Here is a 14,503-nt window from a genome sequence, read left to right on the forward strand (position 1 = left end):
CAAAACGTAGTTTAATGTAAACTAACAGGTTTAAACAAGTAACTGCAGGAGAGCATCGAGTGTAGGTCTGTTCAGTTCAGAGGCTCCATGAGGAATGCTGGCTGGTCCCGTGGCTGACGTCATGACCTCATCACGTTCTTCCCGCCAGTGGGGGATCACGTGATGTACGGCATGACGTCATCGTGTTTACCCGCGCTGTTAAAGTAATCACGCTCTGTACAGGTAAACAGTATAAATAAAGATACAGACTCAGGCTGTAGCTAACATGTTGTTAAAGGGAATTATATACAAACGATCCGAGTCCTTTAGTGGCTCCGCCACAGTATCAAGGTTGTAATGAACAGCCATCAACAGAACAAAATATTAATGTGTAGAACACTACAACGGTGACTACACTTCAAAAATAAAAATACTTCATTGGCTGCAAAGCGCTTCGGGACGTCCCGAGGTCGTGAAAGGCGCTGGATAAAGGCAAGTCTTTCTTTCTTTTTCTCCTTCCAAGCTGAACAAGACCGGACGCACATCCTGCCAAAGTACATCTCCAGCCCACCTTCTCCAGACTCTGACTTTCACCAGTATCTGTGGCATTGTGTGGTAAGGGCCCCAGACACCACACGCTGCACAGACACCACAAATTAATCTGCAGTTAATTACTAGAAAATATCTGATTCTAGGTAGTATTAGGAATGTAATTCACAGAGAAAATTAGAGATATTGCAAGTTGGAAAGGGGGATTCTCAATAGGTGGCATAATACAAGAAAATATGGCATGCAATTTTAATATGACAATTAGGAGCAAACGGAAGTCAGAATTATTTCATACACTAGCAACAGACAGGCATAGAATAATTTAATTGATGTGATTCTGGATAGAGAGAGGAGTGAGGGCTATGAAGAGAAAGTGGGTTAAGATGAACTAAAATCAGACAGGCTTGTTGGACCAAATGGGATTTTCAGTTCCTAAATTCTGTAGATAGTAGAATCCCAATTTACCTCCAAAAGTTACTTTTAAAATGCTTGATCTCAACAATAATAAATGTTTTTTCCCCCTCTCTCAGAGAAAAATACCGATATGAATACGAGCACAGATTCTCCCAACACCACCAACTGCGGAGAATTGCGCAACCCCACGATGACAAAGGTGGTCCTACCACTCTTGTACTTCTTGGTTTTCATTGGCGGATTACTGCTGAACACACTAGCTGCCTGGATCTTCTGTCACGTTCCAAATCATTCCAGCTTCATGATTTACCTCAAGAACATCGTCACCGCTGATCTGATGATGGTCGTTACGCTGCCTTTTAAAATCCTCTCCGATTCGCGCCTTGGGCCCTGGCAGTTGCAGGCATTCGTGTGTCGCTACTCTGCCGTGATCTTCTATAACAGCATGTACCTGAGCATAATATTCCTCGGCCTGATCAGTCTCGACAGGTATCTGAAAATTGTACAGCCCAGGAAAAGCCTGACTGTGCAAAAGGTCACGTTTGCCAAGGTCATCAGTGCGAGTTGCTGGGTCTTCATGACGGGCTTTGTGCTGCCAAACATCATTCTGACAAACGAGATCCCGACAGAGCAAACTGCGGCACGGTGCCTGCAGCTGAAAAACGAGCTGGGTGTAACTTGGCACCATTTTATAGTTTTAAAATGCAAAGTTATTTTCTGGATCACTTTTGTGCTCCTCATTGTGTGTTATTCAGCCATCTTAAAAAAAATATATTGGTCCGACCAAAAATTCCAAAAGGACTCTGGGAACGTGAAAAAGAAAGCTAATCGTAACATATTCAGCATCGTGGGAGTCTTCATCGTCTGCTTTGTGCCGTATCAATTGATCCGACTCCCGTACGATATCAGCCGATTCGATAAGAGTAACTGTACAACGCATGACACACTGCGTTATGCAAAGGAGGCCACACAGCTACTGTGCACATTCAATGTTTGCCTCGATCCGGTCATCTACTTCCTGCTGTGCAAATCATTCACTAAGCTGCTATTTAAAAAGATGAGACTGCAACCAAACCTGGACAGAGGAATGTCAGAAGTGATACCTCCACACAATAACCCAAATGATACGTCCACACAATAACCCAGCTCGAACAAACCAATGGTTCCCTCGGCCGAACCATTAGATTCTACAACAAACGCTATGTCAAGTACATGACTGCATCATACCCATAGTGGAGACAGCAGGAGCTGCTCCATCGAAAACCCACCCAACTACTCGCCGTCTACTGGTTGCGCGAAGCAAACGGCCTAGCAACATAAATCGACTGGCAAGTTCTGGAGGTTCGCAAACTCACGCCCTATCTCTTAATCCCGGAACTTACTGGCCAATTTGCACATTAATCACGGCGTGCATTGTTGACATGCTGCTATTTCTCCAGCACGATCCGGCCCCATGTGTTGGGCCCTTACTCCTTTCTTTCCCCAAGCCGAAACACAGCTGAAAACGCAAGTAACCTGGTCGCGGTCTGCCGTGGAAAAAACCATGCCCCTTAAATGGGCCGCAAGAGCACCCTCTGGCTGCCAGGTGGCCCATTCGCTGCACCATCGTCCTCCAGGTTTTCCATATTGTAAAGTGGAGTGCTGCGGTAAGCCGATAACTCATTATTGACGTCGCAACTGAAGTTCCGACGGAAGCAGTAATTCACACAGCTGGTTAAGGCTGCTAGTGAAGACATTTCAGCAGTGACCAGCGTTGGCCTATATTTAAATCCCCAGAAGCTGCTGGAACAGCTGCGCATATGATCAGCCATGATCTCATTAAATGGCGGAGCAGGCTCGAGGGGGCGAATGGCCTACTCCTGCTCATATGTTTCCATGTTTCCCACATTTTCTGTTCTTCGCTTACTCGTTGCCGTTACAAATTAAAAATACAGCGTCCTTTCACGAACTCAGGACGTCCCAAAGCGCTTTACAGCAAAGTGTGGTCACTGTTGTAATGTAGGAAATGCAGCAGCCAATTTGCGCACAGCAAGCTCCCACAGACAGCAATGTGACAATGACCAGATGATCTGTTTGTGTGAAGTTGGTTGATGGATAAATATTGGCCCCAGGACACTGGGGAGAACGCCCCTGCTCTTCTCCGAAATAGCGCCGTGGGATCTTTTACACCCACCCGAGAGAGCAGATGGGGCCTCGGTTTAACGTCTCACCCGAAAGACTGAGTGGGACTTGAACCCACGACCTTCTGACTCAGAGGCGAGAGTGCTACAGACTGAGCCACGGTTGACATTGGCCCAGAAATTCGGGTTGGGGGCTTCCCGCGGGTGCAAGCCTCCAACCTGCACTTACCTTGCGCGCCGGCCGTTGAGCTGTGGGCCCGCGTGGGATTCCGATCCTGGGCCTGCTCCAACTGCCGGCGCGCAGTGCTTGCGTATCCCAGGGGCGCAGTTAGTTCGATGCGTCCCCTGGGATCACGTGGGCCATGGAGAGCCAATCGGAGCAGGGAATGCTTCATTCATAAGTTTGACAGGAAGAGCTGTCAAAACATATAAATACTACGGGCCCCAAAACATCACTAAATCTTCAAATAAATGTTTTTAAAAATCACATTTTTTAAATAACTATAAATTACATGAAATAACTATTTTAAACAATAATTTAAATTTTTGAAAAAAATAATTTTATTTTCTAACGGGGCTAAAAAATAAACTTACCTTTCTTTAAAGTATTTAAAAATAATAAACCTGTGGAAAAAATGTCTTAATTTTAATTAATTCACCACTTAGCTTGTAAAAAGCAGGCCTTGCGACTGCTTTTTAAATGTCTGACTTCTGGAGACTTACCCTCCCGGGAAAACCTGCAAAAAAAAGGTAAGTTCGATGCGCACGCGCTGCCTCTCCCGTGCACGCGTTCGAACTCTGAACCCCTTCGTTCAGGGGAACGGAAGTGCCGGTTTCCCGCGCATGCACAGTGCATGCACGAAACCGGCACTTCCATTGGGCTTACGGGTGAGTACCCTGTGCGTACTCACCCGTGGAGACCCGAAGTTCTGGGCCATTATCAATCTTATTTTATTTTTATTTTTTTTAAATCAGCACTTTCTCACCCTGCAGGCCACTCGCTATCCTTCCTCTTGCAGCAGAGCAGAGTGAAGGGGATCTGGATCTGGACAGACGCTCCTATCAGCACGCAATCCACCCTGCCCGATTTCCCTTTGTGTGTTGCACTCAGGGGATTCCAGCCTCAGGAACAGGGAAATTTACTCTCTTAAAAACTAGTAAATTAGGCAGATAGGCAACAGAGACATTTTAATGGGACAGAAATGAAAGGAAGTATATCCAAAATGGCAAGGCCTTTAACACGGTGGAGGAACAGAGATATGCTAGGTATTGAGATACATAAAAGCTTTAAAAAGGTATAAAAGTCAATAAAAGGGCAAATGAGATTCTAGGTTTTAATCCAGGGGCATTGAATATAAAAGCACAGAAGTGATGCGGACGTTGTAACAATACGTCGATTAGGCCACAATTGCACAGAGCGTTACACAGCCAATTGGAGGAAGTTCATTTGGGCCTTAGAAAGGGTACAGCAAAGATTCACTTATAGTTAATGAATTTTCAAAAAAGTGGGGCTGTTTCACTGGAACAGAGTTGATAGAAATCATTAAGATTCTCATAAGTTCAGAGCGGTAAATAATGAAAGATTACTTCCACTCGTTGATAAATCAGTTAACAGATTAAACCTAGCAGGATGAAGGGGGAAGCTGGAGGAATTTATTTTCCTGCAAAGAGGCCAGCGGTAAAACACAGAACACTTTACAGATTCATTAGTAGTCTTTAATTAGTAGCCACCGACTCCATCACCTCTCCCTCACATCTGTCTGAGGCTGAACCACACTTCGCAACCTTGGTGTCATATTTGACCCTGACATGAGCTTCCGACCACATTGCCGCAGCATAACTAAGACCGCCTATTTCCACCTCCATAACATCGCCCGTCTCCGCCCTTGCCTCAGCTCATCCGCTGCTGAAACCCTCATCCATGCCTTTGTTACCTCTAGACTTGACTATTCCAACGCACTCCTGGCTGGCCTCCCACATTCTACCCTACGTAAACTTGAGGTGATCCAAAACTCGGCTGCCCGTGTCCTAACTCGCACCAAGTCTCGTTCACCCATCACCCCCTGTGCTCACTGACCTACATTGGCTCCCGGTTAAGCAGCGCCTCAATTTCAAAATTCTCATCCTCGTTTTCAAATCCCTTCATGGCCTCACCCCTTCCTATCTCTAATCTCCTTCAGCCCCACAATCCCTCGAGATCTCTGCACTCCTCTAATTCTGCCCTCTTGAGTATCCCCGATTATAATCGCTCCACCATTGGTGGCCGTGCCTTTTGTTGCCTAGGCCCTAAGCTCTGGAATTCCCTGTCGAAACCTCTTCGCCTCTCTACCTCACTTTCCTCCTTTAAGATGCTCTTTAAAACCTATCTCTTTGACCAAGCTCTTGGTCACCTGCCCTAATATCTCCTTATGTGGCTCGGCATCAAATTTTTTTGTCTTTAAATACTCCTATGAAGCGCCTTGGGATGTTTTATTACATTAAAGGTGCTATATAAATACAAGTAGTTGTTGTAGTAAGGGAATTGGATAAATACTTGAAGGAGAAAGAAATTGCGGGGAAAGATTAGGGGAGTGGATTGCTCTTCGAAAGAACCGGCGCCAACACGATGGGCTGAATGGCCTCCTTCTGTGCTGTACTATTATATGATTAGGGCACGGATTTTGCGATAATAATAATGGTGAGGCTATCAACGCTCACCGTTATTATGCAGTAAATCAGACAGCAACTTTCAGCGCCTGCACACGTGCAGTTAAATGTGGAAATCAGGAGGTTGCGAGTTAGGACACGGGCAGCCGAGTTTTGGATCACCTCAAGTTTACGTAGGGTAGAATGTGGGAGGCCAGCCAGGAGTGCGTTGGAATAGTCAAGTCTAGAGGTAACAGAAGCATGGATGAGGGTTTCAGCAGGTTGCTGCTCCTCCACAAGTTTCATTACACCGGTACCTCGCCCAGAGGCTCAGCATTCAAACACATGATGGGCATAAAGTTGCAGCACTGACCCACTAGATACCCACTAAACACGCCAGAAAAGGTTCGGGCTTCTCCATTGAAGTGTAAGTGAATTTGTAACAGCGTGCTAAGTCTTAATTACTACCAAACAACCTCTCTGGCATTTGTAACTTTTACAAGTGTGGAGTCTCATTCCTTCAGCTTTTAATTATTGTTGAAGATTTTTTTTTAATTAAAAAATATAATTCATTTTTTTTACTTTTTCTTTGTCTCTTCTCTCTTTCTCTTAATCCAATCTTTCTTTCCATCTATTTATTTCATTTTCTGTACATGATTTTTACATTGATTTAAATATTCTAACTTACACTTCCTACTTCAGACTCTGCGTATCTCAGTAAGGATTCTTCAATCTGATTGGTTGAAGAGACACGCTGTTGCTTGCCCTGCTCACACCGGTCCCAGATCCCCTGTAGAGGGGGGGCGCATCAAAATGGCTCTCTAGTTACTGTAAGATGCCGCGCAAAAGCCCACTAAAAGTCTGTGGGCAGCTGTAAGCATAACGAATGGCGAGCACCATTCCTTCGCCGCTGACCGCAAAATCCAGGCCAATATGAATTTCAATTTTGTGACAATATAAAATATCAAAACAGTGTACAGAAATAATATCTGATTGTACTGCTTAAACTTTCTGCAGCAACCTAGAGTGCAGAAATACAATTTCCCTGTTGGTTCATTGAGTAAATGCACTACCTGGTGTTGCACAGGGGGTCACGCAGCCCACAATGATCACCAGTTCAAGCCTTGGTCTATGCCGAGTTCACTAATCTCCTAATTCTGAGCAAGAGGTGGAAGAAGTCAAAATAAGAGACAGCTGGAACTCTTGCTCAATATTGTTATAATTGACCCCTTCTGGAAAACCCACGTGCGCGAACAGCGACAGGCTGCAGAATGTTGAATAGTCCATCTACTCTCACCATCTAACCTCGCACATGAAGGGCCACTTTGGCAAAGTACCAGACAGCTGCTGGAGTCCCTGGGACCATATTCCTGCGAGATCCAAGAGAAAACAAGAGAATATTCAAACAACATGAGAACGCACAAGATAATCGCAGGGTTCATTAAAATGTTCGAAGATCTATTTTTGTTGTTTCTCTAATGTATTGCTTAGAATCATAGAATGGTTACAGCAAGGAAGGCGGCCATTCGGCCCGTCGAGCCAGTACCGACTCTCAGCTAGTCCCACTCCCCCGCCCTTTCCCCGTAGCCCTGCAATTTTTTTCCCTTCAGGTACTTATCCAATTCCCTTTTGAAAGCCACGATTGAATCTGCCTCCACCACCCTCTCAGGCAGTGCATTCCAGATCCTAACCACTCACTGCGTGAAAAGTTTTTTCTTACGTCGCTTTTGGTTCTTTTGCCAATCACCTTAAATCTGTGTCCTCTGGTTCTCGACCCTTCTGCCAATGGGAACGGTTTCTCTCTATCTACTCTGTCCAGACCCCTCATGATTTTGAACACCTCTATCAAATCTCCTCAATGTTCGCTGCTACAAGGAGAACAACCCCAGCTTCTCCAGTCTATCAAATGCAAAGTACTCGTTTAGTACCTCAGCCATACCCTCTGCCTCCATGCATAGGTCTTCTTTTTGGTTCCTAATCGGCCCCACCCCTCCTTTTACTACCCTTTTACTATTTATATGCCTATAGAAGACTTTTGGATTACCTTTTATGTTGGCTGCCATTCTATTCTCTTTGCCCCTCTTATTTTCTTTTTCACGTCTCCTCTGACCTTTCTATATTTAGCCTGATTCTCAGATGTATTTGCAACCTGACATCGGTCATATGCACTCTTTTTCTGCTTCATCATATTCTCTATCTGTTTCGTCACCCAGGGAGCCCTGACTTTAGTTGCCCTGCCTTTCCCCCTAGTGGGAATGTACCTCGACTGTACCGCAACCATCTCCTCTTTAAAGGCAGCCCATTGTTCCAATTCAGTTTTGTCTGCCAATCTTTGATTCCAGTTTACCCGGGCCAGCTCCATTCTCATCCCACTGAAATTGGCTTTCCCCGTTAAACATTTTTACTCTAGATTGCTCCCTGTCCTTTTCCATAGCTAATCTAAACCTTATGACACTATGATCAGTTCCCTAAATGTTCACCTACTGACACTTCCTGTACTTGACCTACCTCGATTATTTCTCAACTCTAGCCATATAGATTCTGTCCTTGACCCCTCCAGGACATCCTCCCTCTCCAGCACTGCAACATTCTCCTTAACCAATACTGCCACACCACCTCCTATCTTTCCTTCCCTATCTTTCCTGAACACCTTGTAACCAGGGATATTTAATACCCAATCCTGCCCTTTTTTGAGCCAGGTCTCAGTTATTGCCACAACATCATATTCCCATGTGGCTATTTGTGCCTGCAGCTCACTGACCTTCGTGCGTTCACATACATACACTGTAAACCCATCTTAGACCATCCTGTATTCTCTCTTACTTTGACCCCACCTTACTATTTCTTACTCTAGTGCTCTCTGCCTCTCCCAATCCTTTGAGCACTTTATCCTCTTTCTAATGGGACATCCTGGTGCCCATCCCCCTGCCAAATGAGTTTAAACCCTCCCCAACAGCACTAGTAAACCTCCCCGGCGAGGATATTGGTTCCGGCCCTCTTGAGGTGCAACCTGTCCTGCCAGTGCAGGTCAAACCCTCCCCCAGAACTGGTCCCAATGCCCCAATGCTGTAGTTAGAGGTAAATTAAATGTAAATAAAAGTAAATTTATGAGCAGTGCCCTATCTGATGATCCTCACATCTGTCATTCGCCTTTAAGAACATGAAATAGGAGCAGGAGTAGGCCATTCGAGCCTGCTCCGCCATTCAATGAGATCATGGCTGATCTTCTGCCTCAACTCCATTCACCGGCCCTATCGCCATATCCCTTGATGCCTTTACTAGTCAGAAATCTATCGACTTCAGTTTTGAATATACCCAATGACAGCCTCCACAGCGCTCTGGGGTAGAGAATTCCAAAGATGCACCACCCTCTGTGTGAAGAAATTTCTTCGCGTCTCAGTCCTGAGTGGGCTACCCTTTATCTTGAGGCTGTGGCCCCTGGTCCTAGACTCCCCAGTCAAGGGATACATTCTCCCAGCATCCACCCTATCAAGCCCTGTAATAATTTTGATGCTTCAATGAGATCCCCTCTCATTCTTCTGAATTCCAGAGAATGCAGGCCTAGTTTACTTAATCTCTTCTCATACAACAGTCCCGCCATCCCAGCAATCAATCTCGTGAACCTTCGTTGCACTCTCTATGGCAAGTATATCCTTCCTTAGGTAAGAAGACCAAAATTGTACACAGTACTCCAGGTACTCAAATCCTCTTGTAATGAAGGGCAGTGGCCAGCATACCATTTGCCTTCCTAATGGCTTGCTGCACCTGCACATTCACTTTCAGTAACTCATGTACAAGGACACCCAGGTCCCTTTGAGCATCTGCATTCCCCAATCTTTCACCATTTAGGAAATACTCTGCCTTTCTGTTTTTTCTACCAAAGTGGATAACTTCACATTTATCCACATTATATTCCATCTGCCATGTTCTCGGCCACTCACTGAGCCTGTCGAGATCCCCTTGAAGCCTCTTCGCAACTGACACTGCCACTTAGCTTTGTATCAGCAGCAAATTTGGAAATGTTACACTTAATCCCCTCATCCAAATCATTGATATAGATTGTGAATAGCTGGGGCCCAAGCACCGATCCTTGCGGTACCCCAGTAGTCACATCCTGCCATCCTGAAAGACCCGTTTATTCCTACTCTTTGTTTTCTGTCTGTTAACCAATTCTCAATCCATGCTAGTATATTACCCCCAATTCCATGTGCCCTAATTTTGTTCACCAATCTCTTGTGTGGGACCTTATCGAAGGCCTTCTGAAAATCCAAGTACACCACATCTAACGGTTCCCCTTTGTCTACTCCATTAGTTACATCCTGGGATGTTGTTCCTGAGACATTGGCTCCAACTCAGCCGATAGCTTTTTATACAATATATTCATTCTTGGGATGTGGGTCAGTGTGTCTCTGGTCAAGCTGGCAGTTATTGCCCATTAAAGAAAGACTTACATTTATATAGCGCCTCTCACGACCACCGGAAAGCGCTTTACAGCCAATGAAGTACTTTCTCTGAAGTGTAGTCACAATTGTAATGTAGGAAAAGCGGCAGCCAATTTGCGCACAGCAAGCTCCCACAAACAGCAATGTGATAATGACCGGATAATCTGTTTTAGTGATGTTGATTGAGGGATAAACATTGGCCTGGACACCAGGAGAACTCCCCTGTTCTTTTTGGAAATAGTGTCAGGGGATCTTTTACATCCACCTGAGAGGGCAGACGAGGCCTCAGTTTAACATCTCATCCGAAAGACGGCACCTGTGACAGTGCAGTGCTCCCTCAGCACTGGCAATGGGAGGGACTTGAACACAACCTTCCGACTCAGAGGCAAGAGTGCTGCCTACTGAGGCACGGCTGACACATGCCTAGTTACCCGAAAAAGGTGGTGGCTTGGCCTCCTTGAACCGCTGCAGTCCATGTGAAGTGGCTCGCTCGGTCATTTCGGAGATCAGGTAAGAGTCAGCCACTTCGGTGTGGGACTGGGTCATTTTTACTGACACCAGCTTTTTATTTCCAGAATTGAAGTGAAGTCATTGGCATTTTAGGAAATGCAGCCAATTTGAGGACCGCAAGGTCCCACAAACAGCAGTGGCCAGTTAGTTTGTTACTTGGTTGAAGTGGGCAAGTTCTTTCCAGACACAGAAGGAAGTCGGGTTGGAAGGGAGTGGGGGCGGAGGGGGCGGGGTGAGTGGTGAGGGATACAACTAAGTGTTCAGAGGTGTGCTTTGCTGTAGAAAAACCATCGAAAAATTGCTCCTTCCAATAGATCGTGTACAGTGATGGCACATGGCCTAATTTAATCTCCCAAGAGAAGGTCAAACCTTGAGAGATTTCTCCCTGACCTTGGAGATAAATTGAGTTTAAACTCCAGTGTGTTAATAGAACGGCTAAAGATACCGTGGCGGCAATTATCAATATAAGCCCAGTTAGGAGGTCAGTCTGCTTTTGAGATGTCTCATATGCCACAACTCATCATCACGCATCCTACATGCTGTTAACACGTGAGGTCGGTAAAAATTAAACTGATTTGATGCCATCTCCTTACCGGCCCATCACACAGGCAAAGAGTGTAAAACTGTACCAGGGCAGTTGGTGTTTGATTAGTGAATCACCTTTCCCATCATCATTTCCAAGGTTTGGAAAGGTGATGTTCAATGGGCAAGTACAGACAGAGATTAGATATTCAATCACTCACTGGAACTATCATGTGTGTAAATCAAGCAGTCAAGATTGAATAAAGTAAATAGTAATGTTGGACAGACATTTTAAAGCTTTAATTAATTAAATTGTGCATAATTTTTCCCCTCTGAAGTAAATTAGTTAGGGTAAATTGTAACTGGACTGTGGGAGAAAATGGCTTTTTCCCCTTCCGAGGCTTTATTCTCGCAACTCAAGCTTGACCCGTTCTTGGTACAGCCACTCAATGAATCAGTGCAGTCGTAACACAATGTCCCACAGGGTGGCACTGTACTCAAACATTAAAAAATCTCTAACATACACCCTGAAAAGAGAACTAATTATGCTTCCTGAAAAGCTTAAATTCCTGTGTTAAGCATTTCTATGATTTGATGGTACAACCATGTATTTTCAGTGGGTTGTAGTACAGAGCATGGATGTCCCACCACACTGTATGGCACAGAGACATTATGCCTCTGGATCTATACAGGGTGTGCTTGATCTTGGTTACGCCATCAAAGTAAGGGCTGAACAAAAAGGACAGGAGCTTCCTCACTAACCTGGGTGGGGAATGAATACATCATTCTGATTCGCTCTCTTCTGGGAGCCAATTTAAGAACGGCATGGCGGAGGCGGACAACTTGATCACCTGCTTAATCTGTCAAGAGGAATGTCGCAGCTTTAGGGGGAAGGGAAGCAGTATATAAAAATAAAGTCTTGCATTTCTCTTGCGCTTTTCACGACCACCGGACGTTCCAAAACGCTTTACAGCCAATGAAGTACTTTTTGAAGTGTAGTCACTGTTGTAATGTGGGAAACGCGACAGCCAATTTGCCCACAGCAAGTTCCCAGAAACAGCAATGATAATGACCAGATAATCTGTTTCAGTGATGCTGATTGAGGGATAAATATTGGCCACAGGACACCGGGGGAGAACTCCCCTGCTCTTCTTCGAAAGAGTGCCATTTAGAGTAGTATGGTAAGAAAGAAAGAAGGGGGAAAGAAGTCACTTAAAAACAGGAGCAAAGAAAAGAGGTGCTTTAGTGGACAGCGCTCTCTCTTTTTTCAATATACGTGGAAGGCTGGTAGTAACAGAAGAGCATGAACTGGAATAAAGGAGAATGACGGTGGCACAGAGAGGGTCTGGAAAATAAAGAGCATATACCACAAATAAAATGTTAAAGGAAATGAGCACTTTCACATACAATTGTCCATTCTACAGGAATTCTGCAGCACGGTGGCATAGTGGTTAGCACTGTTGCCTCACAGCGCCAGGGACCCGGGTTCGAATCCGGCCTCGGGTGACTGTCTGTGTGGAGTTTGCACATTCTCCCCGTGTTTGCATGGGTTTCCTCCGGGTGCTCCGGTTTCCTCCCACAGTCCAAAGATGTGCGGGTTAGGTTGATTGGCTATGATAAATTGACCCTTAGTGTTAGGGGGATTAAATACGTGGGGTTACGGGGATAGGGTGGGATATGTGTTGGTGTAGGGGTTACGGGGATCGGGTGGGATATGTGTCGGTGCAGGCTCGATGGGCCGAAATGGCCTCTATCTGCATTGTGGGGTTTCTGTGATTCTGTGATCCGGCACCGACGGGACCGAGCTGTTGCCGATCTATCAAAACTGCCGGACATACAAAGTTAATGTTGAAGCATACAGAGGTTTTCATCTCCGTATCTGACAACAAACACTGTTGCTTAGCAACAGCTTGTAAACAGTCGGCCCGTACCTTGGAAGCGTCTCTGGAGCTTAGCAACAGCTTCAGAGAGGCTTTCCAGAGACTGACTGTTGAAAACAAAGCCACGAGAAGAAAAAAAACCTAACAAAACGGCTCCTGATTTCTGCCGGTAGATCGAGGTTTCCGGACATACAACCTCCGGATAAACCAAAGTTTCCTGTATTTTTAACGCTTACTGAAACTTACATAAGAGCATAAGAAACAGGAGTCAGCCATTTGGCCCCTCGAGCCTGCTCCGCCATTCAATAAGATCATGGCTGATCTTCCACCTCAACTCCACCGTCCCGCACTATCCCCATATCCCTCGATTCCCTTTGTTCCCAAAAAATTATCTTAGGTCAGAAGCAGAGCAATTGTTATCACTTATTTGCCAACATCATGGTAACAATATCGATCAGGGGAATCTCAGCATGAAGCGCTTACACCTGATGTGCTAAAACCAGCTTGGCAACTGGCAGTCTTGGCTGCTTTAAGAACTATTCTGGTCGCAGGTCACAGCAGTGAGTTTACTGCTGTAGGTGAGAAGATTCACAGAGTCCAGTGAACTAAATATTGTCAAAACCGTTCTAGTTTGTTCTTCAAAGTTGCCTGGTGCTTTGTGCCACCGTCATTCTCCTTTACTCCAGTTCATGCTCTTCTGTTACTACTAGCCTTCCAAATATATCGGAAAAAAGAGAGCGCTGTCCACTAAAGCACCTTTATTTTTAGCTCCTGTTTTTTAAATGACTGCTCAAACCGTAGTACAGATATTACACGTACACTGTTAACGCGGGAGATAGGAGGGGAAAACTGATGGTAGCAGATCGGCCGCTTGTTATATGCACCGTCCCATTTTCCTTTCCATTGTATAACGGCTGGCCGATCCACCACTGCTGGCTTTCTGCCCGACTAAAAAGTGAAAACTACCCCCTTTATTTTTGTTGAAAACTACGACACGGATGCGCAGATATTACAACAACCTGCATTTATATAGCAACCTCTAATGTAGGAAAACGTCCCAAGGCGCTTCACAGGAGTGTTGTCAGACAAAATGTGATGCCGAGTCATAGAAGGAGATATTAGGACAGGTGACCAAAAGAGGTAGGTTTTAAGGAGCGTCTTAAAAGGAAGAGAGAGAGGTAGAGAGGCGGAGAGGTTTAGTGAGGGAATTCCAGAGTTTAGGGCCCAGGCAGCTGAAGGCACGGCTGTCGTTTGAGGAGCACAGTGACCTCGGGGAGGGGGGTGGTGGCTGGAGGTTACAGAAATAGGGAGGGGGCGAGGCCATGGAGGGATCTGAAAACAAGGATGGGAATTTTACAAATCGAGGCGTTGCCGGACAGGGAGCGAATGTAGGTCAGCGAGCAGAGGGTGATGGGTGAACGGGACTTGGTGCGAGTTAGGACACGGGGCAGTGAGCAGAGAG

General features: G+C 45.5%; 2 protein-coding genes across 9 annotated transcripts in view; one reads left to right on the forward strand and one right to left on the reverse strand.

Moving 5' to 3' along the window:
- LOC147115504 (mediator of RNA polymerase II transcription subunit 12-like protein) overlaps window positions 1-14,503 on the reverse strand; it is a 637,745-nt gene that overhangs the window by 354,242 nt on the left and 269,000 nt on the right. The window lies entirely within an intron of this gene.
- Window positions 1,070-2,083, forward strand: LOC147115509 (P2Y purinoceptor 14-like). The gene has a single exon (XM_085989540.1). The coding sequence runs from the start codon at window positions 1,073-1,075 to the stop codon at window positions 2,081-2,083; it is 1,011 nt and encodes a 336-aa protein (XP_085845666.1). The 5' UTR covers window positions 1,070-1,072.

Source organism: Somniosus microcephalus, chromosome 6 (assembly GCF_052327205.1).
Source record: "Somniosus microcephalus isolate GS21.2 chromosome 6, FLI_Smic_1.0, whole genome shotgun sequence".
NCBI classification, from domain to species: Eukaryota; Metazoa; Chordata; class Chondrichthyes; order Squaliformes; family Somniosidae; genus Somniosus; species Somniosus microcephalus.